Here is a 26269-nt window from a genome sequence, read left to right as displayed (position 1 = left end):
AGGTCAGCAGCTTCCTCTTATCTTGTTTTGTTATCTCATTTCCCAGAAAAACATCTACTCGGTGTCTACAGTATGGTTTCAACATAAACAGGAATACAGACACTACAAGATGTATTGCCAGAAGTGTCGTATGCCGCTGAAGCTTGACGGCTCCGTGGAGGCGCTCAACCCCGCTGCTTTTGATCTCCTTACCGGTATGCTTTAAAATCATTGCGCTTCTTTTTTGTGCATGCTAATACCGGAAACTGATGTAGGATCCATGGGAAAGTCACTTCCAGAACATCCTAATCATGCTTCGTCACATCGATATCCCTATCCGCCCGAGCGTCGGGAAATGTACGACCGCGCGTCACGGCAATCTAGCTCGCCCGCATACAAGAGATCTGTCCCAGCACCTGTCCCCAAGCTTGGCCGAGGAGAGAGCAGTGGGGGAATGTCATTTGTGATGCTGACGGAATCGCAACTCGTGCCTCCACAGGCATCCAGTGAAGCGAATGGTGGCGACAAGCACGGTTCGGGAAATGGAAACGGGGCAGCAAAAGCACCTGGACAAGAAGCGTCGAAAGACCATTCATTCTCCGATGATGCTGAAAGAGCTCATCGATTATTTGATATACTCTCTGCGCGTTCGGACATTGACCATCCGATCTGTACCGAGTGTACCGATCTGCTAGTTGAGGGGCTGCAGAAAAAGCTGAATACTGCAACAAAAGAGAGAGATGCATACATATCGTTTTTGAAGAATATAAATGCGTCGGTACCTTCAGAAGAGGATGTTGAGGCTGCTGAGAAAGCGCTTAAAGAATCCCAGGCAGAAGAGGAAGCCGCGTACCAGGAGCTGTTGGCCCTGGAAAAGGAAAAGGCCGATATCGATCGAGAAATTGTTATGCTAGAAGAAGAGTCACGGCAGCTTGATTTGGAGGAAGAGAAATTCTGGCGGGACCGAAATGCTTTCGCATTAACACTGGCAGAGTTTCAGGATGAGCGCGATGCTCTTAACATGCGATACGATCACGATTCTAGACAACTGGAACGACTGCAACGAACGAATGTGTACAATGATACATTTTGTATTGGTCATGATGGATTCTTTGGAACGATCAATGGATTACGGCTGGGCCGACTCACTAATCCATCTGTTGATTGGGCCGAGATTAACGCAGCCTGGGGGCAGACATGTCTTTTACTAGCTACGATTGCCGAAAAGCTGGGCTTTCACTTTCAGGGATACCGTCTCAAACCAATGGGCTCCAATTCCAAGATTGAGAAGCTTGAGGATCAAACATCATCTCCGACGCAATCGACAAATCAGCCACAAGCAATGGCACGTCGTGCTGACGGAACGCCTGTGCCTCGTAAAGTAACGTCTTTGGACCTGTTTTCGTCGGGTGACATGCCTCTAAGTCTTCCCTGGGTTCACCGGCGCTTTGATGCCGCCATGGTATCATTTCTTGAATGCCTCCGACAGCTGGGTGAGTATGTTGAAAACGCACCTATACCCTTGTCATCTCGACGCGGACACACAGGGGGCCGAAAGTTGCCTTATGAAATTAGACGGGATAAAATTGGCGACGCAAGCATTAAACTCGGATTCAACCAAAATGATGAACAGTGGACACGTGCTTGCAAATACACTCTTACGTGCTGCAAATATCTCCTAGCGATTGCGAGTGATGTAGCGAGCGTCGCCGCTACTAATGCAAGTGCAAACCCGGCTCAGCACGAGGGCGTTCCAGCTCAGAGCCCTAGGAGATAATTCGATATTCTCCATAGACTTTTTCGCCGTCAACAGACAATTGTCGTTCGATGGAAAGAAACCTGGGCTTTCATCACGACAATTTATTTGATATTGCATGCTTCTTAGATTGAGGCGGCCTCCTTCCATTGGTTATGTACCATACAATTTAGCGCAAAGTATAGCCCTTTAAATTTCTCCTGATGCCCTTTTTCATCTCTGAGAGCGTTTGCAGCAGCAAGAATGATACATGTGGAGGGTGTATCAATTCCGACTTGAAAGGTCAGTTGGGTTGCTCATAATTATTTCTCAATTGAAACCTAGATCACCTGCTTTCTTTCCGCGTTGGAAAAGACCCTTCGAACCTGCAGGCAGAAACATGACCATTTACATATCTTGACGTGCAATTCCCCAGCCACCACCGGTAGCTAAACTCCTCAACAAACCAAACGCTTGAACATTCGCCAGGCTCCGTTATAACCAGCAAGTCCTGCGGTGAGACCGGTGAACAAAATCACTGCTCCATAGTCTGTGGAATAACCCGCCGAGGAATCGCCGACCTTATTATCCATTAACAAACTACTAATCGGTCCACTGATTACATTCCCAATACCCCTCCCGCCAGCCAACAAGCCAAAAATCAACCCAGTGTCAAGTGCCGGATTTTCACGTTTCAGCTCATGCAATATCCCAGACCATGTGGAACTAAATCCGCCAGCGAAGAAACCGTAAGTCAGCGAAAACAGCGTCAGGAGAACAACTCCACGGCTACTCTGGCAAAGACCCCAGAACAACAACACAGACACGGCAGACATGGCGCTGGAAAGAAGGATGATATTAGAGACGTTGAACCGATCACAAAGCATTCCCATAGCGATGCCGCCGAATATAGATGTCCCGTTGAAGAGAGAAAGCATCAGAGTGCCCAAAGTGTCTGAAAACCCAAGGGTTGTCGTGAACGAGGATAAATACGCGGAGGGGAGGAAATAACCAAAGCCTTGAATAATATTACTTGTTTCGAGGATCCAGAAGCTGCTAAGTCGGAGAAAGCTGATGTCTAGACGACGGGGCGTGTGGGATGGCGGCAATGGAAGTCTAGGGCGGATGAATCGAAGGAGTGGGACTGTCATGAGGACCTGTTTATGTCTCAAATCAGCAGAGTTTACCGGGGATAGATAATAACAAGTCTCCCCATACAGTCAAAACAGTCCATGCACGCAGTGTATTACTCATTCCAAAGCGAGACAAAGAAGCCTGGGCTATGAATGGCAAAACGACACCCGCGACACTCTTTCCAGCCCACATGGTACCAAGTGCCAAGCCTTTTCGATAGATGAACCATTCATCCAGATATAATGTAGTAGGGGTAAATAACAAGCCACTTCCAATCGCGGAGAGTACTCCCAGCGAGACAACAAGTTGCCATACTTTAGTAGCAAAGGATGCTATAATGAAACCGACGATGGAAAGGATAACACCAGCCCAGCCACAGTATCTACGAAGACGCGGATACTTGGTCAACAGAGCGAATGTGATGGGGGAAAGCATATACAAGATGCCCTATGATTGGTCAGTATCATTTTTCAAAAAAAAAATGTGACCAAGGACACGTATACAGTGGGAAAGAAACAAGCAGAAAAAACAGGAACTTACACTAGATGTTGTCCCAATGACCGCAATACTGCCTTTGTTTCCTCCAATGTTCGTATCAGAGAGATATTCTTGGAAAACACCCCATACAAGTGACAATCCTGGTGTCGTTAGAAAACGTAATGTATCAGTAAGGACATATCACTGGTTACCCCAGATAGGAACTTGAACCAAAACACAGGCTACGAGGGCTAGCCAGGCGTCTTTTCCATGGTCTGCAGGTGGTAAATCAGGCTGCTCAATTTCATGGGGAGATTGCCATGTTTCGTTGGAGCTTTCATTACGCGGTTGCAGCTCTTGTAGTTCATTCATAATGACAGCGGGGTACAGGCACGGGCGCAACACATGGGGTTATAATTGTGTACGTTTAAAATAAAAGATTTTCTTTTCCGTTGATATTGAATTTGATATCTCAGGAATGTTAATTACGTCAAGTTCAGAGACAAGAGATGAAGAAGGAAACCCGACACGTGACGATGACTCATATTAAGATATGCATCCATTGGCGGGCTAATTTTAGGTTCGTTCTGTAGAAAGGAAAAATGACGCAACAACAATGAGGCTTCGATCTGCATTCTTCGAACTTAGACTACAGAAGGCTGGAAATTGATATTCAAGGCTGCAAAAGCAAATAAAGTCGCGATAGTGCCTAAGGCAGAAATACAATGGTAAAATGAGAGTCCCTATAGAAATGCAACGCAGCATGATATTATAGATCTATCGTAAGTATATCTGATAGCTTATACATACTGTAATACAATGAGCGTTAGCTAGTATAACAGAAGTGACCCTAGTGAACCTGCTTTTATTATAGATGATGACTAGAAATATTCTATGTTGGAAGTCACTGGATGAAGGTTTAGTAGGATCTTTACACCACTAACGTTCCCCCAGCCGGGCAGAGTTGACCGAGACTTGAAAGCTTCAATAACGATTTCATGATATCGTCAGAAAGCATTTTAAATGGCATCGCTGTTGAGGGCCTCATTCGACATATAATGGCTGCCTCCACCACAACGGTACCCACTGTCTTGCTTGATCCACTGATAGCCCTGCGGACAGAGACCCAGCTCCCTCAACTTCTTCTTGGCGGCCTCTTCCTGGCGTTTCATTTCCTCCAAGGCCATTTGTTCCTTGACAAGGTTGCTAATCATTTCTTCGTATTTCCTTAACTCCTCGTCATTATCGTCGGGATTCAATTTCTCAACTTTGCTTTTGGCGTCGTCTGCTTGCTGCACAACTTGGCGAAGTGTTTCCTCGCGCTTCTCTGCTGCCTTTTTATCCAGCTGTAATTGCCCCCAGGTCTCGTCGGAAATACCTGCATCACGACCGTCATTGCTATCACTGGATATTGATACTGGAGTGGGCGATCGGCTAAGCGAACAAGGTGACGGCGACCTGCTTTGTACCTTACCACTAGGGTCACTCATTCCAAGTGGGGGACTCATGGCAGCAGGCGATGGGACAGAAGGATCTATGGTCGGATATATCGAAGGGGGAGCCATCGCACTGCCATATGTCCCGGGTGAAGCAGCTGCGCGTTTTCTGCGTTCGTTAAACGTCGATCGTAGGACGTCAAATACTATCTGATGCGTAACCACGTAAGTAGTATTATCGTCAATTGTAGCAAGGATTTTGCCAATAATGCTTTTGACTACAGTTTCAACATCACGAGCGTTTCCCCAGCCAGGAAGTGCTGACAAGGCATCGAAAAATTCGATTACAAGTTCACGAAATGTTGGACGAGCATTTTGGATGATATCACTATCGATATATTCGTTCTCCTTCAATCGGTTTTGAAACAATTCCCAACATTGATCTGGGTTCAGAGACTTGAAATTAACGATTTCAGGGAAACGACTAGACAACCCGGGATTCGACGACATGAGCTGATCAATTTCCGTATCATATCCTGCCAGAATTATAATGAGTTTTTGGTAATACTTGTGCTTAGTGATAGAATCAACAAGTTGATCCATTGCTTCTTTCCCAAATCGGCTATCGTTCAGTCGGTAGGCCTCATCGATGAAAAGAACTTTGCCCAACGCTTTTTCGAGCAGCTTTTCTGTCTTCGGGCCGGTATGTCCAATATACTGTCCCACTAGATCTGAGGTAGACGCTTCAACTACCTCCGGGGCAGCCAAGAAACCCATATCGTAATATACCTGTCCCATGCGACGTGCAGTGGAAGTTTTCCCCGTCCCTTTAAAAGTTAATGTAATCTTATTCTTCAAAGATAGTGTAGTGAAACATACCAGCAGGTCCACGGAAAAGGAAGTTGAAAGGAATCTGTTCACGAGGATCCTTGTTGAGTTTTTTCATATTTCTCACCCTGCGCTGGTAGTTCTCCAGTTGATCGATGAGCTCTTCGCAGCCGATTACACCTTCAAACAGCTTGCGACAAGTCGAAGAAGCTCTGTCCGCCCTATCAAAATCTGGATCAAAATCAACAGGCTCCAATATATCGATAATTCTCGTTTCCCGTGATTTGAGTCGTTTCTGGTGATTTAGCTTAGCCTGGTCCATGAGGATGTCAATTTCTCCAGCATTTCCAAAATTTGGGCGATTTCTCGCGCGAGTAAGGCATTCGCGCACTACTTCCCGAGCCTTCTTTGTTGCATCAAACCCGGATTGATGCAGCTTCAGATCAAGAATGATTTGCAACTCATCGTCAGTGTAGTCCTCAAACTTAAATGCGGATGCCATTGGGAACCTGCGCGCAAGACCGGGATTTGTGTTTTGGAACATCTTTTCCATGGGTTCTTTATACCCTAGTAATAGGACGCATCGGTCATCTCCGGGTACACTTTGAACTTCAGCAACGAGCGTATCGATGACAGCTGCTCTGAACATGTCCGTACGTGAACCGTGAGAGTTATCGCTTGAAACACTTCCAGCCAGCATGTACGCTTCGTCAATAACGAGAACCTTCCCCACAGTCGCGGCGAGAATGTCTTTAGTCGCTTTCTCTGACCCGCCGATATGCTGGCTAATGAAATCCGACGGGTTCTTAACAACGACTATATATCGTATTCATTCAGGAACTTAGCTTGCAAAATGGAACCAGGAATACACACCTTCACCATTTGAGAGAAATCCGAGATCAGCAAGAATTTGTCCGTATAGTTTAGCCACCGTCGTCTTGCCGGTGCCCGGATTGCCGATGAACATATTGTTAAGTGAATATGTAATGGGGGGCTTTTCTCTTAGCTCTCGCTGGTAATTAGTTTGAAGTGTATCAAGCAATGCCTGCACCGACTGTTTGACACTATCCAATCCTACCAATGTTTGGAGTTTCTTCCAAGCTGCATTCCCTTCGAGCGCGGACTTAGGTTCTGGGCCAAGCAGATCCTCTTTAGTGAGGAATAGGTCGTTTCTTTTCTTCCCAGCACGTCTTTCTTGTGCCAAGCGTCGCGCTTGACGGTCGCTGATTCTTCCAAATTCGTTATGAACCGCACGAGCATTACCGAAGCCCTCACGTCCTCGACTATGTCCAATTCGTCGAGCTACTATGCGGACATACAACCCATGGTGGCCGCCCTCGACTTTCATCTTCCCGCGATACTTCTCTGTCATTTTGTAGTTGAGGATCAGTTGTAGTTGTTGATCGCTATAGTCTTCAAAATTCAGCTGTATTGGGAAGCGGCTAGGAATACCAGGGTTATGTCCGAAAAAGGTTTCCATATTCTTCTTGTAACCAGCTATAATGAAAACAACCTTCCCCGTGAGATTTTCAATTTCCGGTAATAGAAAATCAAGCACAGACCGGCCTCCTGAGTTGTGTGCTGCTGTTAGTTGATAGGCTTCGTCTATGAACAAAGCTCCACCATCGTTTGAGAGAATTTCTTCCAATATCTTCCTGCATCCGGAAACACCTTCGTTCGCAAGTTTTGCTCCCGAAGTCTCGACAAAGTGACTTCCAGGAATAACGCCCACAGACTTAAGGAACTTTGCATAGAGTCGTGCTACTGTCGTTTTACCTGGGGAAAAACTACTGTTAATATGTCTACGACTAATGATAGATGCTTACCTGTCCCTGGATTGCCAAGAAGAGCAGAGTTGAATCGCTCGTCGTTCAGACTGCTGCCCTGTCTCACGACCGTGTCGACCTTCGTTTTGATGGACAGGAATTTATCTTTCACCTCCTCTAGACCAATCATATTCATCAACTCATCAATGGCTCGACTGGACTGTCCCTCTAGTTCTTTTTGTCGCTCCCATTCGTCCTTGGCTGGGGAGTAGGTCGCGGGGGAAACATCACGTTGGGAATTGCTAAAATCAGACCTGGCTTGGGTTTGACTTATAGAAGTATCAGGTGATCCTGATGGCCGTTCTCCGGGTACTGTGCCATCCGAACTCTTTGGCTGAGACGCACCACTGCTCTCCGACATTACCTTGTTGTTCGTTCTCGAGTCACGGTTCGTTCTCTTCTTTATTTGGGGGGTTGGAACTATGTCAGGTAATACAGACTTCTTATCAGCAATAGTCGACACATCGAGGCTATCGACTTCTTGTCTTGCAAGGCTTAAGGCATTTTTCAGGTTTTCCAAATCCTCAGTCCGTTGAGCCAAAGCAGCTCGACGTGCTTTTTCATCATGGATATCCTTTAGAAGCTCCTGCTGTGCTTTGATGCTCTGCTCGATAGCCTCTAGATTTTTAGCATGCTCCTTTTGAATGGCAAGCCGCTTCTGCTCTAGTGTGTGATCCCTCATCTTTCTTTCTACCTCCTCCTGTTCCTCCTTCAGGCACACAGGACAGACACCCGGAGTGCGTTTATAGCAGACCCAGCGATAGGTGTGTTTCTTTGGACACCTCGACTCGTTAATCTCCAAGCACTTCACTTTGGAATGATCGTCGAGGCGATGGCAACGTTGTGGGCACGTGTGAACTTTACATGAGAGTTTCGCTGTACTGCAACTAGGGTTATTTCATGTCACAAACTCTAGTTGGTTATACTAACCATGGCTCCAAACATCCGCCATCAGGACATTCATCCAAAAACTCTCCTGGCTGCCGAATCGTTAACGTGCGATCTGGGTGTCGTTCGCATTTGACTGGAAATCCATCATATACATGTCCATACCGAACAAGCAGCTCAAATAGCGGTTTCCAGGTTGATATTCCTTTTTTACTGTTGAGAAATGTGTCGCTGTTGCCGATAATGACGAGAGCAGTCCGCGCTCGAGACAAAAGGACATTGACTCGTTCCGGGGCTGCAAGAAATCCTATGTCTCCTACCTTGTTGCTGCGGGTCAATGTTACCACAACGATATCCCTTTCCTCGCCTTGATAATTATCTGTCAAAAAAATTTCGATTAGTTAGAGAGCACTTTAATACACCGGGTGGTGTACCTATCGTGGAGATACGAATCGGCTGCCTAGTCAGCTTTGCTGTTCCTGAGTTCATCAAACCTGCTTCAATCAGGTCGCTCGAGTCAAGGTCATTCAAAATCGGGTCATTTGTTTTGCTTAGCTCCGTACGCAAAAGTGAAAGTTGTCCCAGGTACGGCGTTAGAATTATGATTTCCTCGGTGTTATAACCCTGCTGCCCTAGATAGCGGACGGCCATCAGAGCCATCTGAACCTCAAAGGGATTCTGCTTGCTGGAATTGACGGATGGGTCCCTCTTCTCCGTATAGTTCAGCAGGTCAGTTTCAAATTCGTCATGGTTGACAAAAATGACATCGTTCTGAAATCCTCTCAAATGCGGTCGGTTCAGCGTTTTACTGGCGTCGGAGAGATCGGGATAAGTTAGGTCACGAATCAGTCGAGAAATCTCAGGTCGCATGCGGTGTTGCTTAGATAAAGCAGTATGAGGGAACCCTCGAAGTACAAGGCGCTCAAAAAGAGACCTGTTGAGGTCATATCCGTCACCCTTCTCTACAGATAGTGCATAATTGTTTATTTTCGGCCGCAGTTGCTTGTGATCTCCAATTAAGACTAACTGTTTCGTATCACCAGTCATGGCCGTTAATACGTGGCTTTCAAGTATCTCTCCTGCCTCTTCGACAATGATAACGCCAGACTTAGCTGCTTGTAAGGCACGAGTATATTTGGCGGCAGCGGTTGTTGTGCATGCAATGATCCTTTTTTGACGTAAGGTCTCTGCGTACTTTTTGTCATAAAAGTAATCGTCAAGCTCCTTTTCAACTCTGGCGTAGTCTTCAAACAACGTGATGAACGAAGCTATCCAATCCTCAAATAGCTCTTGTGTCCATTTTTCAAAGCGTCGTTTTCTATCGGAGAAAGACATTGCCCAGATCCCGACATGCTCTGGTAGGACGTGTTTATTGAAAATGCCAGCATCATGCCCGTTTAACCATTGGTCTAACAAGTAGTACTTATCAATGGCTTTGCCATCCGATCCTACAGGTGTGAAGTCAGATTCATTATCTGGTAACGTGAAAGCATCATAAAAGTCCGAGTCATTAGAAAATTCAATGTATTCAAGAATATCCCTTTTAATGACGTGCTTGTTTAGGAAGCTTTTCGACGTTTCTTGTAAGATCGTTGACATCTCATCTAACTTTTGCCTTCGCTCAGAGACATAAAGACCGGATATTTGCGAATTTTGGGTTGACTGCTCAAATAGACCGAGCATCTTAGTCCTGGAAGTGGATTTTGACCCAAGTCTAACCATGGATTCTCTAGGAATACCGATATCCATGAGACATTCGAGAAATTGGTCCAGTGCATGGTTCGTGTAGCAGAGAACCAGTATGGTGTCATCTGTATGGTCATGTATAACCTTTGCAATCAGAGCACCAATAAATGATTTACCGGTACCTCATATGATGTTACATTAGACAGCCATTGTCTGGGAGTACTTCTGCACTTACCTGGCGGACCTTGGATTATGCTTGCGCACTGTCCCAAACCAGCGATCAAAGCCTCCAACTGCGACTGATCCAATGAGATCTTGACTTTTGTACCGAGAATATTCCGGATGTTCAATCCGTTTGCGTCTTTGATTTGCTTAATAATGCGCGATACGTCTTCGTTCAGATCAGCATCCTGGGAGGAGGGCTCGGAAGAAAGGAGTGTATCAGACAAAGGAAACTCCAGCTTCTCTTGGAGTCTTTGTAAAATCGGCTCATATGCGAACACAGGAGTGTTGACTACAATAAATATCAATTCTTCTTCACCAACTGAACACTGTAGTATTCGTCTCAATGCATTTCGACCGGTGATTTCAATTGCTAGGGTAGGAACGTCGTCCAGAAGCGACGAGGCAGTGCGGTCAATTGTTCCAAACGCGATCACATCTTTCTCATACAGTAGACATCCAAATCCCTGATTTTTGATCAGATTTCGGTTCCTATCCAGAACTTTGTGGCGGTCGCCTTTAGATAGATGGGACAGCTGAGGAAGGCCTTTGTTGCAAGAAAACGTGACACAACACCGTCGTCGACTTCCTGCTGGTCCAGTCTCTACACCTTTCCAAGTCAGCCCATCAACCCGATATGCTGGTCGCCGACCTTTTTTGTGTCCAAGTGCAGCCTGCAATCCTTCACGAAGCTCTGCTAGTAGATCCTCTCGCAGGAGGCGGAAGTGATTGTCATGATGAGCTGCTGGACGATTGTCTAGGTTGATTTGATAAATCTCGTCTGCTCGGCGGTAGAATGGCGTGTCTGGGCAGGCGATTTCGTCCGCAGTGGGAAGAATGGAGATTTCACGAAAGTTTTGAAAGTCATTGTCATGTCTTCCTCCTACCTGTGAACCGGCCAGTGCTGTCGATGTCGTTTTGAGAATATTATCGATTTTGTAGCCGATTCCTCTTATGGCCGTGGAAGGAGAGTCCAAAAAGTCTCGACGCTGTACTGTTTCCTGGGCAATTTGATGAACAGAATCCTTTTGTACTGGCATATTTAGCAGATTTAAAAGGAGCCAGGCAAAGCCCTGTTCACTGAGTTCTGATAAATCATGTTTCCTGTGAGCTTCCACAAGTGCGTTCCAGTATGTTGGAGGATCGACAATGCCAGATAGTATCCTTCGCAGAAACTGTCCATTGCACAAGTTTTCGATACCAGGGTGCTGAAGATACCGTAAGAAATCGCTGGCTGCACCCCTAAGAAAGTCGACTGACAGGTCGACGCGAAAGCTTGTATTCAATGCAGTAGTATTCAATTCGGAAGATAGAATTCTCTCGATGCATCGCACAGGGTTTTTGTCCTGGTCACAGAGGGCTTCTAAGAATAACTTCGCATCAGACGCTTTTTGAATTTTTTTGTTTCCTTTCTCAATAGAGAAAAGATATTTGGAGAGTCTTGCAGAACGGTCAGACATGATTACTGTAATGAAGAGGGCAATGAAATTTGTCGTAGAGGGTCTCCAGAGATAGATATGAGATGTGTGCTCGATTCTCGCACAAAACAGCCCGTGAAGGAGGGATCATATGTTTGTCATACATGAGGCTGCGAGGTAATCAGGCTGCGAGGCAATCAGGCTGGAAGAGTAGGAACAAGAACCCCGCACCATGTTTGTTGCAAGTATCCTCCTACCCTGTTTGCACCACACTATCAATCTCTTTATTTACATGTCTAATGACTTTTATCTGCAGTTGTCCAAATTAATTTCTATTTTGACGTTCAATGGTTGTCATGGATCCACGGATAAATAGTACCCAAGCAAAGCTATCCTCACGTCGCCCCTTCCCTCCCCGGTGGCAGAAGATTGAAGCCACAAAAAAGAGGCCAGAGACACCTGCACCTTCAAAGGGTCAGTTACTCTTTGAAATTGACCGCAGCGAGCTGAAATTGCCTGGTTCTGTGGATTGTGACGGTGATCCTCGCATTACGGCGTGCACAGATTTAGCGTCTTATACATGGTTGAACAAAGCCAACCCGACGATCATTGTTCCCGGTTTGAAAACGCCCTATTTTGAGGTGATATGCAGTTTTCGCTAACAAAGATCCTGTCTACAGGCGAACCCCCGGTCTGGAACCCTCCTGCAGGAAGCAGACAGCTTAAAGGTGACAGAGGCGATTATCTGCGTGACCCTAATGCTGCCAAATACCCTACATATCCGATGGAGCCCGCCATCCAAGCCATCCTGCATGAGAATCCAGGTTTCAATGGGCAGAAGATCAACATCGTGACATGTTCAAGCACCCTAGGTAACATTTCACGGTTTGTCCGTGGCGTACATAAGGACTTCAGGTTTATTATGGACAAAGTTGGAAGCACGATTTTCTTCCTCCGCAGAGAGAATTCTCCAACAGAGTTAATTCCAGATGTGCGGGGCTACGGGCACAATTTCTTGGATGAATATACCTCTTGGGACCGTGGAGTTCGCGGCTCAGAGTCACATCAAAGAGTCATCCGCTATGAGTTTGGAGGTTTTCACTTTGTAATACGATTTGAGGCAGATGGCTATATTGTAAAGAAGGATACGGATATTGAAGAGCGAGATGGAAATAGTGACGTCAAGGACCTTATCGACCTGATGAAAGTCGAGACCTCAGCAAGGAAAACAGATGACCTAACTGTCGAGAAAGGAGGACGACGTATCATGATGAAAGACATCGTCGACATCAAGACTCGAGCACGATACACCAACACCAACCCGCCGACCATCAAAGAGATCGACTGGACAGATATCACACCGCGGCTGTGGATATCACAGATTCCTACAGTTATCGTAGGCTATCATAAATTCGGGCATTTTGAAGATATTGATATTAAACCTATGAAGAATATGATCTCACAATGGGAGAAAGAAAATGAGAATTCTCTTCGAAAGCTGGCATCTCTGCTTCACGAGCTTGTCGAAAGTGCCTTGACGTCCAGAACAAGGCTCGAAATCTGTCGAGAGGGATCTGGACCCTTGGAAGTCAGGCGAGTGTGTGACTGCAACATGGAGGCGCTTCCTGTTGGTCTAAAAGAGCGCTGGGCGAAGGTATGAAGCTCTCTCGACGATATACAATCTCAAGAACTTCTGTAATCCTGCAAACGGATGTACAAATACTTAAGAATTAACTTGAAATTCCTGCAAATAACTTCATATTGACAAAATTAAAACGTCGAGTCCCACAATCTGACCCAGATAGGAACCTGCTAAATCTACAAAAGGCATGTTTAGTGAGATTAAACAGTTGGCTCACTGATATCTTATAACCTAAATATAAGTCATGGGTCACTTAAGTGGTAACGCGCGCTGGCGCACGCTTTGGCTCTGAAATGATAGGGAAAAGCAGAAAGTACAGTATTGGCGATAAAGGCAAGAAAGGGTATACAGAGAAAAAAATGAATCACATAAATTATAGAGTCTCGATGAAGTACCAATCAGCGCGAGGCTTAGCGCGAGGCTTAGCGCGATTTCCCAGGTGAGGATCGCAGCAGGTTCCAGTGGGTAAGGCCAGTGGTTAAGGCCGGTGGGTAAGGCTTGTGGGCACGGCTCTAAGCAGACGCGCTCTGCGCGCACCGAGACCTGAAACGATGAGCACAGTAGGATTCATTGTATTCATTGTAATAGGTCTAATATTTCATGATGGTAACAGCCCATCAATTATCGTATGGTATATTTCTTGTATTTAGCTCGCATTCGATAAATATAATGCTATGAAAGTCTCTACATCCGGCGTGGTTGTTCCGGTAATCCTCGTATTCTCAAGAGCACAAAATCAGGTTGTTTGAAAATGGTCCACAATATTTGGCTTTGGTCACAATCTAATACTACAACAATCAGTTATACGGGATGTGATAATTCGTTGTCAAGCAGAATAGAGGCAGAGCATTTTAAGGAAACAGAAAAGTTGACCACAAATCAGATTAAAATTAGTTATAATAATACCCTACATTTGAGATCGAAGTAGCATATATAGTTGGCATATAGGCCTTCCCACTAGTGCATCATTTACGTGTGCTAACTAAATATCTCTATTTTTCGAGCGACTTAGCAGCGGAACAGGAATATGGTGACTGTCTATCAAATACGTGCTTCAATAATGCATATGAAGACATGTCTTGAACGTAGGCATTAGTACTATCTATATATAATCAGCCATTTAGGCGGGGGATGTTACGAACGTTTTTATTCCATCTATATAAGAAAAGTTCTCTCTAAATACTAGTGTTCGAGCGGAAAACAGATTTCGTTGCCGGGATGAGGGTTTGGCGTCGGTCTTGCTCATTATATGGCTATGAATGTGGGTTAAAACGGTGTACGCGCTTGGAAATCACAGTATATACTACACATAGCATGGCACAGGATACTGTAACACAAGTAGAGCACTGTCACAGTATAATAATTGAGAAACCAGAGAGTGTGTTCGTGATCTACTGAGGTGGCGTCTTTCCAGACCACCAGCCTTTCAATCTTTCCCACACATCCGCAGTCACCGACTCCATATATTCCGTAAACTTGGTCTTTCCAGTTCTTTCAAAGCCCCAGAAAGTCCACGCCACCTCTTTTGCAATTTCCCACCATTTCCATGTCGAACTTTCAGCTGCTTGCTCCTTCGGTGATGTCTCTGCTGCAGTAGCCTCCTCTTCCTCTTTCACTTTGGGGATAACTTCCTCGTCGAGATCCACAATAATGGCTTTGTACCGTAGTACGCATATTATTGGAGCACTAAAAGGATTAAACAGAGTCTTTGCTGCCTCAGTTTCATAGAGTCCCCAGCCTTGAGCTAGCTCTTCCAGGACCTGGATTCTCGCAACTCCATCGCAACGTTCGTACCGGTTCTGTACAAAATCCGCAGCCATTTGGAATCGTTCTTCCGGTTTTTTTTTTCTGGATAAAGTATCCCAATCGTTACCATTTCCCACGCGCACTCCGTGGTTGTAAACACGGCCACTTTCGACGTGTTTCGGGAAGAGAATATCCTTAAACGCCGATGTTTGTAGCTCTTCAGCAATAGCGCGAGCTTGATCCACGTCATCCTCAGTAATCCTGTCCCACTGGGTTTGAACAATTGTGACATTCTGAAAGAACTGAGGACCGCAAAAACATTCTAGCCACCGAATCGTTGTCATTTCACTTTGGGTCAGTCTTTGCTGCCTGGCATCGTGAACAAACATGATTCCAGCAATAGTTACCCACTGTCCCAGGGTACACACACAGCTCATTATATCTTCGTACACCTCCCTATCTTTCAGATCTTCAGCTCCGAACCCTGGTGTATCGACGAAGAGATATTGTTTGCCATGGACAATTGCTGGAAGTACCTGGTAGCCTAGGGTCCCTATGTTGAAAATTTTAGCGAAATCCGCTTCGGGTTCTTATTAGAAGGCATGAAATAATACCTGAATTGGCTGAATGTCCAATCTTGAGATCTTGGCCTGTTATCTCTCCTAGCAGGGTAGTCTTACCAGACCCGGTCTGGCCCACCACGAATATGAGCCTCGTGCCATTGAGACTGGAGATACATTAGCATCAGAATGAGAGAAACGGACGTAGCACTCCATGAATAAGATCAAAGGCACGACTTACTATTGCTTGATGAAGTTGAGCATGCTTTGGTTGACTCTCCCCTTGGCTATCTTTACAAGATTCAAGAGTGTTCTGAAGGGCCAGGTGGAGGTGCCAGTCCTTGAAATTATAGCACCGTTCTCGGGTGGAATGTTTTCATTCTGTTCATCACCTGAAAAGACATCTTCCTTGGTTGAATGCTCTTCAGTTGGTTCACCGGAAGGGCTGTGTTTTGGGGTAGAAAAAATCATTCCGATCTACGTACAGCACTAAATCAGAGTCGTTTAAGAAAATAGCTTGCGATCATGAATAGGGTATTGGTCTTCGAATATAAACAAAGTGAAGATTCTGTGATATAATTATATTGTGTTGTGCACATCAGGCCATTTAAACAAGAGAAGATAAATGTCAGTTTCAACTTCACCCTGACCGACAGCCTTGGGCCTCCAGGCTATGGCGAGGCTGTACCATTGACTGGTAACCACACCCTCAAAGTTCGTTATGCAACAGATAATGCCGGCGGCTATGGACGAGCGTTGTGAGCCATTCAATTTGGACAAGGTTGGAGGGGATCCCAATTGAACTATGCCCATGTCACGCAAGGCAGCTGTTAGTTTATTCGATTCGCTTATTATATTTTACAGTATGTTGGAGTAACTGACATACATCGTTCTATGAGTCCGGCGTTATTTGCTACTCGCCCTGTTTGAGAATTCTGCCTCCCTGGCATTGCCATTCGAGACTGTGATTTCGATTAATTATCCCAGCAATTTAAATTTGTATCGGACCGCTCTATTATTATCACAGACCAGTTGACCTTGTAAAATCACCCACCAAGGCTGGTTCATTAAGATAACCGCTGCATAGGAACATTCGTCAGCCCCGCGTCACACGACAACCCCTCGCACAAGGCTTGCAAGCCTCAGCCTTTCGCAACCCTCCATCTCGTCCTATTCCCAGCGAATTTCTAAATCTTATGCAATCGGCAGTACCCTTGGGACCGCAGAAAAAGAGGGATTGATTTCGTAAAGCATAGCTTTCTAGAGTTTCCCTGAAAAAGAATTCGCTTCTAAGATCCCCGACTACGTTTGTACGCAGATGTCAACCATGGCTGCGCGTGCCGAGACTCGCAAATCCGAGGACTACTATGTCGCCTGTTTTACGGTAATTCCAGAAGAATTTGCGGCCTTCAGAGAAATGTGTGACGAACGACACAGCCGTCCGCTTGGAATCGATCCGCGGGATCCCAATCAGTACGATTTTGGCGAAATTGCAGGCCACAATGTTGTGTTGTGTTGTGCATCCCGTCCAGGCCCTGATAACATAGCGGCGACAGCTGCCGACCTGTTACGGAGTTTTGAAGGCATTAAATATGCTCTTCTTGTCGGTATCGGTGGCGGAGTTCCCAGCCGTGCTTACGATGTTCGCCTCGGCGACATTGTTGTGGCAACCCCAGGATACCTAACCAGTGGTATCACTCATCACGATCAGGGAAAGCAGCTATCAGATCGTTTCAAGCATCTGAACTTCCCGGTACCTCCCCCTCGCGCGCTTCAAGGTGCTGTCGGCCAGATGCAAACAAGGGAGTTGGTTGGAAGAAGTAAAATACCTAACATCATCTCCAGCGTGGTGGGCAAGCTCCCTAACTTCAACCGACCCGATAATCGGTCGGACTGTCTCTTTCAAGCTGACTACGAACATGTTGGAGAAAGATCTGATTGCGATGAATGCGACAAGAAGAGACTGGTACAGCGCAGTGCCCGTGATAACCTAGCCCCTCGAATTCACTATGGGGTAATTGCATCCGGTAGTCTACTAGTCAGGAGTGCAGAAAAGAGGGATTCCTTGCGGGATCTATATAACGTGTGTTGCATTGACATGGAAGCAGCGGGCATTATGGGCACCTTGCCATCTCTCGTCATCAGAGGTATTGGTGATTATGCAGACTCACATAAGAACGACCACTGGCAGAAATATGCGGCAGTTGCAGCCGCTGCCTATGCGAAGGAGCTGCTCCAGTACCTCTCGTCTCCTGTTGCCGGTTCCAGGTTTTGTTCTGATGAGAAGTCTGGCGAGTCCATGGCCACTACTCAGACTAGAAACCACACCGTCGAGGATTTGCTTGAACAAAAGGCCCGTATCATTAGGGCCTACAACTGGAGGGAGTCGATTATAGATCTTTCAAAGGTACTCGGTCTGAAATGGGACCTGGGATCGCGTCCGCAGCTAGCACAAGCTCTGCAGGTCAACAAGGGACCGAACGGCTCGGAGATACAGAATAATGCACTACGTTGCGCCATTATGAAGGAGTTGAGGGTTGAGAATGAAAATATCGTCATTCCTAGTCACCTGCAAGTGTTGCGAAACTGATTCGGACAGCACAGTATGAGCATAGGATGCACTCTGTGAGAGTATCTGAAAGCGCAGAAAAACGGCAGATCTCGCTTTGCAGGTGGAATCAGTCCTCGTCTACTTCGATAGTCAACGGCTCTTTGGCGGCACCTATCACAGACGTTGTAAATATCAGAAGTGGAGCTCCCATTTGGACAGAATCAGCAGCGCGTCGGAACGAACAAGGGCGCAGAAGTTAAGCTTCTATCTTCAAGCTTCTGGAAGCGAAAAGGATGGATGTATTGGTCGTAAAGGAAGGAGAGGGCTCGCGAACCGCGAACCAAAAATGAATCACGTGGATTACAGGGACACGACGAAGGACCAACCAGCGCGAGGCCTGGCGCGATTTCCCAGGGCGGGGATCGCGCGCAGGGTTCTACCCCCTTTCACTCGCATTGGTTGTTTCAGGGCAATTTCAGGGTCCCCAGCATTTCCCGCGGAATGGAACCGGTAACGCGCGCTTGCGCACGCTTCAGCCCTGAAATGGAGAGGGCACAGTAGAAAGCACTACAGTCCAGTGAAAATGCAATCGAGAAAGGCATGTAGCAATTAATAGCAGTAAGTTATGATCACCTGTGAAGGAGAATATGCATCGCATCCAATGGGATTGTTCAGAATAAATACAGATAAAGGACTGTAATTGTGTGGATTGGAAGGGCTCTGCATAAACTACATATGAATATCTTTCCTCTGTGTGAATGGTGACCGCTCCACCGGGTCGGGGTAGTTGTAATCTTACAAATCTGACAGATTGCTTCCTTTGTTCGTGGGAAGAAGTTTTCTTTAAGCAATATGATCTTATCGCTGGTCTGCGTTTTCATCGGTCCTTCATCTATACGTAGTGACAGAGCGAAGTATTGGTGTTACCCTACCTCAATGCAGTAACTCAAATTTCTACCCCATTAAATAGATTGTTGGAATGCCAAACACCAGGCTAACAGGACAAAGCTGTCCTGGTAAGATTATGGACGCTGCATAACTAAATAATTAGTTGTCTTTAAAAGCGGGTACTGCACCCGCCTTTGTTTAGAAAGCTACACATTGCGATCTTGGTTTCCTAGTCAGTATTCTCCAATTTCGCATATCACACTGGTGGAAATAGCGTGATCAAACCTGAATTCAACACCCATATGATTGATTATCCAAAAGTCAACTGCGAAGACTGGCTCAAGACAACATTTCGCCATTCGAAAAGCTCTCGGAGACACCACTAGTAGCAGGGGTGTCATCTTGCACGCGAACTTGCTTATTTCGGAATAAGGTGCTACTCTCCAACTCCATCCAGTTAAGCGCTATACCACGACGCGGCAGAATACGAACAATTCAACTCAGCCTTAACTGAGTCGACATGTCGATTCGCTGCTCTTGCAGGAAATATCATTAATATTAATTATTAAAGCCCACCATATCTCCCCATAACAAACAATGACGCTCTCAGCATGTCCCCATCTGAACATCTCTTGCTGTTTTTTGAGGTGTACGATTTTCTTTGGTTCACTCAGACTCTTACCACTTTAGAGTTGTTTGAATAAGTACGAGCACCTTTGATTGAAATACAAGAACCTGCTAATCCTTTTTAGGATGAAACAAACACATAGTCTGCTCTTGAGTTTGACTCTTCTGATCGTTTGCGCTTCTTCCCAGTCTATTCTTGATAACTTTCCGACCTGTGCTGTACGTTTGTCTATCTACTCTATCTGCCCGATCGATTGTCAATGAGGTCTGGAGAAAAAAAACTAAAGAAAGGCATAAAGATGAGATAAATGTTAATATCCGTTATGCAAACTATAGCAAGGGTGTATCGCGGCCGTATTACCATCCTCCTGCACCGATCCATCCTGCATCTGCGACTCTCAATCTTCTATCTCATATATCAGTTGTTGTATCTCTGGGTCTTGTGATTCTTCGGACCAAGCAAGTAAGTTGATTCAAACTATTTACTTTTAGATCATCATTAGCTTACCTGCTACTTCTTTCAGCAATCATATCATTGGCAAAAACAGTATGTAGCTCTAGTGGAGTGACAATCCCTCAATCCGCTGGCTGTTCGTCAACCTCGACAACTAGTTCGTCCACCTCAATATCTAGCTCGGCCACCTCAACATCTAGCTCGGCCACCTCAACATCTAGCTCGGCCACCTCAACATCTAGCTTGGCCACCTCAACATCTAGTTCGGCCACCTCAACATCTAGTTCGTTCAGCGGCACCAATTCATCGAACACCGGGTTATCCAGCAGTACCAAACTAATCATCTCACTATGTACTGTGTTCGGCTTCATCCTCCTCTTGACCCTGATTGCCGCCGTCTATTTTTACGTGAAGCGCCGTCGTCGCCAAAATCCAGAAATCAGCGTACCTGAACCACCGCCACTAGAATACATTGGCAAGCCCGAATTAGCAACTGGACCTGTGCAGGTATATGATGTACCGGGAGTCCCCGACACAGCCACTGAGCTAGGCTCCGAAGTCCAACAGGTGCATGACCGTATTTCTACTCCTAATCTGTCTGAAGATTATGTCCGTCATACACGGATACAACAGATGGCTTCTCTCACATCAACAATCCCGGAGTTGGATGGTGCTAGGTTTTGCGGTTACTGTGGTAAAGAAAGCAGGACTCGATTCTGCAAACATTGTGGTAAGCAGCGCATGCTGACCACATCCGAAATACATGCACCTATTGCACTGCGTCATGACACAGGCAGAAGCTACTTAAGGTTAGACTATGGTAACGACAGCAATCTCACATCTCAAACTACAAGGCAAGGTTCTTTGGTCACTACTTCGCCTGAGATTGGCGATGACCTGAGTGGATCCCATACGCTGTCACTAGACCCGCCAAATGTGCTGGAAATGCCAGCTGTCACAAATACAGCCATCGATGCACCACCACGTTCAGTATCCAATGAAGGGACGGCAAATGCTGCACTGTCTAGCAATGCATTTCAAGAACCGGCAGAGTTGCATGCAGACTCCAACATCCATAAGATGGAGGAAGTAGCACTGGAAATGGAGAGTCGCGGTGAGTATACGGCGGCCGAGGATATGCGCCGGCAGATAGTGCAATGGAGGAGCAAAGAGCAAGGCCCCGAGCATCTAGACACCCTCTCCAGCATGTATCGCCTTGTGCTGGTGTTTGACAATCAGTGCAAGTATAAAGAAGCCGACGACTTATACCGGCAGGTTCTAGCACTAACAGAGAAGGCGCTTGGCCCTAACCCTGGCAGTCCTAATATTGGTGAAAAACTTATGCTTGAGAAAAAGTACGAGGTAGCCGAGCAGGTCGACCGGCAGGAAATAGGGCTCAATATGAGGGTATTAGGCCCGGGGCATCGGTTCACTGTCCTAAGCACGGGTAACTTGGCCAATGTGCTTAGAATTCAGCGCAAGTTTAAGGATGCCGAGGAGTCATATCAGCGAACGCTAAAGCTAAGCGAGGAAGTGTTCGGCCTTGACCATGCTTATACGCTCCAAATCATGAACAATCTTGGTTTGGTACTTAGTATACAGGACAAGAACGAAGAGGCCAGAGAGATGTTTCGGCAGGCACTGGAAAGGACCATTGGGAAGCTTGGTCTCGATCACCCAGAGACCTTCATTGCCTTGCGTAACCTTAAAGGAATGCTTGAAAATGGCGAAGATGTCCTGATGGCTGGGCAAAATATGGCGACGCTTTCAACATTTGGCAGGGGATCACCCAGTAGACGATCAAGAGCAACTGTCAAGATAAGTCGTAGACCATAATATTGCTAATATTTGTTAAGAACTCGGCGAGAGAATGTACTCATGAGTCACGCCTAGATGCTGAGGTTAATTGACTGATCAGTCTCATATTTTCTTCATTTCCATACTGGGCTACTTCTAATTAAATTTGCCAGTAAACTAAATTTGTTGTAACACGTAAACAGTCCGACAATGGGCGAGAGTCACAGGATTGGCCGAAGGGGCTTCTCCACATCTCACGTGGGAGCTCCCGACAGTTGGGCTCTAATTGGCTAACGCATAAATACTCACGTCGACTCATCCTGACCCATCTTGCTGCGCCTTCTTACATAGCAATGCTCGTAATCCTTCAGATTCGCGATGCATTTGCGTGAAGTTAAATAACCACATAAGTACTCCAATGGGTTGAAAAAATCATCTTGACAATCAATTCTATCATCGCATTTGTGCTACTTCAATTACATTTGTCGTTGTTGAGATACCCCTGCTTTTTAGCGGTCGATTTATTTTCTCCCCATTATTTTATTCATTTAAAGGTGTTATTTGATAAAGTCATAGTTATGGCTTCGAATTTGGAAGATTCCCGGGTTTTGTCGTTGAATTCGCACGACACAGCATTATGTATTGTTCCACCAACACATCTGACTCAAGATATCAATCGGCTGCGAGCCCTATACGATAAGGCATATGAGAAATGGCCTCCACATGTTAACATGATCTACCCATTCGTGGCTCCAGAAAGCCTACCCCATGCCGTCGAGCTAGTGCGAGCAACCCTGGTTGATAACAGCACGGAGGAGTTTCAAGTTCGTCTAGACACGGCTGGCTTCTTTACACACAAACGTCACACTACAGTATACACCACTGACAGCGGAAACGGCTGTCAAGAACTACAAAAAATGCGAAGGCATATTATATTTGCCCTAGGACAGTCAGACCTTAATCATCAACCCCATTTGACAATCGGCCAAAGCGACGCGGATAACAACTCAGTTCGAGATTACCTCGTCTCCAAAGTCGACTTGCTTCCGCCAGTAGAATGGCAGGTTTCAGAACTTGTCGTGCTTATCCGAGATCAGTCACAGGTGTTTGGCTCGACGGTTGGTCGGATGCGAGTTTGGGGAACTATCAAACTGTCAGAAGGGTTTCCATTGACGTTATCCGACATTGCGCCAGCCACGGACGATGCGCATACGGATAATCAGGCTGTTCAGCCGGGAACTACGTATGAATTCCACCCCATGAATTCTAATCAAGCAAAACAGCAATGGAAAAACGTTGACCCATCGATCGTATCGGAGGCAGCCAAACATACTCCAGCTTCTATCAGTGTTTCATCATACAATGTATTGATTGATACGGTCTACCCGCCACCAACGGAGCGATATCCTATCATTCTAGAGAATTTATTGGGAAATTCAAGTGCCGCTGATATTCTGGTTCTACAAGAGGTCTCAGACGACTTCTTATCTTTCCTGCTTAAAGACGAACACATACGTTCACGGTATCCGTTCACAAGCCATGGGTCCCCAGAACAGCCAGAGATTGGACCTCTCCCGAGTCTGCGCAACATCGTGGTTTTGAGTCGCTGGAGGTTTCAATGGCAGTGGCTTCCTTCTGAGAAGCGACACAAGGGGTCAGTAGTGCTTCAGCTGCAAGATATTGGGACTTTTCACGGCGATGAGTTTCTGCCTTTGATAGTCACTGGCGTCCACTTGACCTGTGGACTTACCGATGGCTCTATTGCTGCTAAGTATTCACAAGTTAGAACTATTATTCGGCATTTGAAAACTCACTATCGTGACAATAACTGGATTATTGCCGGTGATTTCAACATTACAACTTCCTCCTACACAGTTGATGCGGCGCTAAAGCGAAACTCGATCACAGCACAAGGTGCATCGATTCTATCATCTCTTGAAGTTCTTTTCACAGACTCAGGACTTGTGGATTGCTATTTTGCAAACCGGATCACTGGTTCTTCTACAGCTTCTGAGTTTTCAACGTATAAGCAGGAGTTTGGGACTTTGTATGATGGTGAAGAAGGTGCTACATTCGATCCGGTGGAGAACACTTTAGCTGCGGATATTTCTGGTAGAAGCTTTCACAGTCGCCCGCAAAGATATGACCGCATTTTTGTAAAGGGGGACGGATTCAAGGTTACGAGTTTCAATTTGTTCGGGCTACCTGATCCAAATACAGAAGGTCGCTTGGGAAGTGATCACTGGGGTATACGGGCGAAATTAGACTTGGGTGCTACTTCTGACACGGAAAACCCTGCAAAAGACGATTTGGGTATTACTGTCGAAAAAGCACCACGAAGTCTCGGCACCGGCACGCAGCTGAAAGCTATATTAGACGACCATGAGATGTTTCCATCTGAAGATGAGGTTTTTCATCGTCAACAGATGTTCGAATTGATCAAACGTGCAGTTCATCAAAAAGAAGTTAATACTGCTGTTGAGACACGATTGAATATTGCATTCGTCGTTGTACCTGTTGGATCATACAAATTAGGTGTATGGGACTCTTCATCCGATGTGGACTGTCTCGTCATTGGCACAATCAGTCCTACAACATTCTTTGCCCTTATGATTCAAAAGCTACGACGACAAGAGTGGCAGCAGATTCGTGTTCTGAGAAAGGTTAAAGCAGTATCTGGCACTATGTTAGAACTTGAAGCCGGAGGTGTTCGATTCGATTTGCAATACTGTGCCGCAACTAACGTGACTGAGAGGTATGTCTTACATATTCTATCATATGCACCAAATACTAATTGAATTGAATAGTTGGCCTCAAGCACTAGAGCTTCCATCTACAGATTACATTTTCGATCTCCCAATGCAGTCTCTATTGAAGCTCAATTCTATTCGAGACCTCGACTATTTGCAGCGAACTATTCCCGACATGACGGCTTTCCGTCTAGCATATCGCTTTATCAAAACGTGGGCTAAGAATAGAGGCATCTATTCTTCCAAACTTGGCTTTCTCGGCGGGATTCACATCACTTTGCTTCTCGGTCGCGTCTGCAAGCTGTCATTCCGTGAGGCTGGTGCGGTTTCTGCTTCGGATATAATCTGCACCTTCTTCAAACACTACGCGAATTTTGACTGGAAGAATGACATGATATATGACCCTACCTATTACAAAGGGAAAATGAAGTATCATCGCTCATCTAGAGAACCTATGGTGATTTTAAGTATTCATCCTCCAAAGGTGAATGTTGCTCGCGCTGCAACGGCGCCGTCTGTCAAGACACTGGAACAGGAATTCAAACGAGCAGACCAACTCCTTTCTGGACAAACCGTCAGCTGGGTCGATATTGCAGGCACAGGATCTAGAAAGACCGGTGCGGCCGACTTCCTAAAAGCCTATTCGAATTATGTCCAAGTGGATGTGCAGTTCTGGGGAGGAGCAGCCACGAAGGGACGGATGTTAATCGGGTGGCTGGAATTCCGCTGTGTATCTCTGTTGGTTGACATCAATCGGAAGTTTCCTGACATTCATGCACGAGTCTGGCCAGCTCGATTTACAAAGATGGAAGAGGAGAATACAGAAAGCCGTCGAGAGTACCAGGGTTGCTTCCTGATTGGTCTAGCAAAGAACGAAAAGAGCAACACCACAGGGCCAATGACAGACTCAGATCGCCGGTCTGCACACATTTCCCTCGTTACCTTGCTCAACAACTTCGGTGAACAGATCCGTTCCGACGAGAACTACTTTGATACATCTTTTTCTTGGGTAGATGTTTCGCTATTGAAGCAATCTGAGTTGGAAGGCCTACGCCTTGACGATATGACATGGGCGGATGGTGCGACTACCCAAGACGATGATTTCGACTCTGATGACGATTTTGGCCAGGACCTCAGCAACTCACCGGAGACTGACGATATTGATGACGGGCAACGAAACCTACCTCTACGGAACGCACGACCTGCCCCATCGACGCAAGTAACCGGCGGACCCAAGCTCCGTCCCGCAGACGAGATTCTCAGCCGGCTTCGATGGGACACTTCCTTCGACTCGGCGGACTATGTGGTTGGGTATGTCGATCGCTTCATCGGCGAAAAGGAAGTACCCATTGACCGGTGGAAGTCTGAGCAGACGGACGATGAGTTTATCCCCATGCATCGCGTTTTGTACTTTAAGAGGAGGAGTGATGGTGAGCGGGTATGGGACCGCGAGAAGAGAATTGATCTTATTTTTAATAGCGGTGCGTCAAAGAATGGGGGCTGAACTTGATATAAGTTATTGTAAGAATTTGAGGTGTGAGCTATGTTTCGTGTACGATTTTGATAGTATATGGTATTTCAATATTTAATTCACGTTACAATATATGCTATATATACAAAATATG

General features: G+C 46.0%; 8 protein-coding genes across 8 annotated transcripts; 5 read left to right on the top strand and 3 right to left on the bottom strand.

Moving 5' to 3' along the window:
• Window positions 1–109: 109 nt before the first annotated feature.
• Window positions 110–1756, top strand: BGW36DRAFT_402114 (autophagy protein Apg6-domain-containing protein; the record flags this gene model as incomplete). The annotated part of the gene is made up of 2 exons (XM_046218828.1): window positions 110–194; window positions 255–1756. The coding sequence occupies 2 exons, from the start codon at window positions 110–112 to the stop codon at window positions 1754–1756; spliced, it is 1587 nt and encodes a 528-aa protein (XP_046065506.1).
• A 416-nt stretch (window positions 1757–2172) lies between these two features.
• On the bottom strand, window positions 2173–3697 carry BGW36DRAFT_433843 (MFS monocarboxylate transporter; the record flags this gene model as incomplete). Its single annotated transcript, XM_046221326.1, has 4 exons — window positions 2173–2871; window positions 2933–3295; window positions 3389–3486; window positions 3538–3697. 4 exons carry the CDS (start codon window positions 3695–3697, stop codon window positions 2173–2175), a joined length of 1320 nt encoding a protein of 439 aa, XP_046065505.1.
• Window positions 3698–4172: 475 nt separating this feature from the next.
• BGW36DRAFT_352443 (P-loop containing nucleoside triphosphate hydrolase protein) lies at window positions 4173–11764 on the bottom strand. The gene is made up of 8 exons (XM_046213385.1): window positions 10225–11764; window positions 8738–10171; window positions 8346–8682; window positions 7761–8296; window positions 7416–7706; window positions 6463–7365; window positions 5641–6405; window positions 4173–5588 (listed from the first exon to the last, which is right to left on the bottom strand). The coding sequence occupies exons 1-8, from the start codon at window positions 11669–11671 to the stop codon at window positions 4345–4347; spliced, it is 6957 nt and encodes a 2318-aa protein (XP_046065504.1). The 5' UTR covers window positions 11672–11764; the 3' UTR covers window positions 4173–4344.
• A 221-nt stretch (window positions 11765–11985) lies between these two features.
• Window positions 11986–13289, top strand: BGW36DRAFT_309159 (uncharacterized protein; the record flags this gene model as incomplete). Its single annotated transcript, XM_046212386.1, has 2 exons — window positions 11986–12247; window positions 12310–13289. The coding sequence occupies 2 exons, from the start codon at window positions 11986–11988 to the stop codon at window positions 13287–13289; spliced, it is 1242 nt and encodes a 413-aa protein (XP_046065503.1).
• A 1172-nt stretch (window positions 13290–14461) lies between these two features.
• Window positions 14462–16048, bottom strand: BGW36DRAFT_421009 (P-loop containing nucleoside triphosphate hydrolase protein; the record flags this gene model as incomplete). The annotated part of the gene is made up of 3 exons (XM_046219529.1): window positions 14462–15570; window positions 15632–15744; window positions 15819–16048. The coding sequence occupies 3 exons, from the start codon at window positions 16046–16048 to the stop codon at window positions 14663–14665; spliced, it is 1251 nt and encodes a 416-aa protein (XP_046065502.1). The 3' UTR covers window positions 14462–14662.
• An 856-nt stretch (window positions 16049–16904) lies between these two features.
• On the top strand, window positions 16905–18167 carry BGW36DRAFT_308924 (nucleoside phosphorylase domain-containing protein; the record flags this gene model as incomplete). The annotated part of the gene is made up of 1 exon (XM_046212371.1): window positions 16905–18167. The coding sequence occupies one exon, from the start codon at window positions 16905–16907 to the stop codon at window positions 18165–18167; it is 1263 nt and encodes a 420-aa protein (XP_046065501.1).
• Window positions 18168–19627: 1460 nt separating this feature from the next.
• On the top strand, window positions 19628–22043 carry BGW36DRAFT_466637 (uncharacterized protein; the record flags this gene model as incomplete). The annotated part of the gene is made up of 5 exons (XM_046222352.1): window positions 19628–19710; window positions 19769–19862; window positions 19984–20106; window positions 20168–20190; window positions 20256–22043. The coding sequence occupies 5 exons, from the start codon at window positions 19628–19630 to the stop codon at window positions 21931–21933; spliced, it is 2001 nt and encodes a 666-aa protein (XP_046065500.1). The 3' UTR covers window positions 21934–22043.
• Window positions 22044–22243: 200 nt separating this feature from the next.
• BGW36DRAFT_330840 (DUF455 domain protein) lies at window positions 22244–26249 on the top strand. The gene is made up of 2 exons (XM_046212822.1): window positions 22244–24649; window positions 24702–26249. Exons 1-2 carry the CDS (start codon window positions 22473–22475, stop codon window positions 26146–26148), a joined length of 3624 nt encoding a protein of 1207 aa, XP_046065499.1. The 5' UTR covers window positions 22244–22472; the 3' UTR covers window positions 26149–26249.
• Window positions 26250–26269: the final 20 nt, after the last annotated feature.

The sequence above is a fragment of the Talaromyces proteolyticus genome (genome assembly GCF_021365285.1).
Source record: "Talaromyces proteolyticus strain PMI_201 chromosome Unknown BGW36scaffold_16, whole genome shotgun sequence".
NCBI classification, from domain to species: Eukaryota; Fungi; Ascomycota; class Eurotiomycetes; order Eurotiales; family Trichocomaceae; genus Talaromyces; species Talaromyces proteolyticus.
Note: the sequence above shows the minus strand (reverse complement) of the source record. Positions and strands in the feature narration are given on the sequence as shown.

What these genes read in the sequence shown, in the direction of transcription:
- BGW36DRAFT_352443 (XM_046213385.1), bottom strand. Translation starts at nt 11,671, where the DNA reads ATGTCTGACCGTTCTGCAAGACTCTCCAAATATCTTTTCTCTATTGAG. An exon ending in CATAATCCAAGGTCCGCCAG is followed by an intron (nt 10,172 to 10,224) that starts GTAAGTGCAGAA and finishes ACATCATATGAG; the next exon opens with GTACCGGTAAATCATTTATT. An exon ending in CCTTTTCCGTGGACCTGCTG is followed by an intron (nt 5,589 to 5,640) that starts GTATGTTTCACT and finishes TAACTTTTAAAG; the next exon opens with GGACGGGGAAAACTTCCACT.
- BGW36DRAFT_330840 (XM_046212822.1), top strand. Translation starts at nt 22,473, where the DNA reads ATGGCTTCGAATTTGGAAGATTCCCGGGTTTTGTCGTTGAATTCGCAC. An exon ending in GCAACTAACGTGACTGAGAG is followed by an intron (nt 24,650 to 24,701) that starts GTATGTCTTACA and finishes TGAATTGAATAG; the next exon opens with TTGGCCTCAAGCACTAGAGC.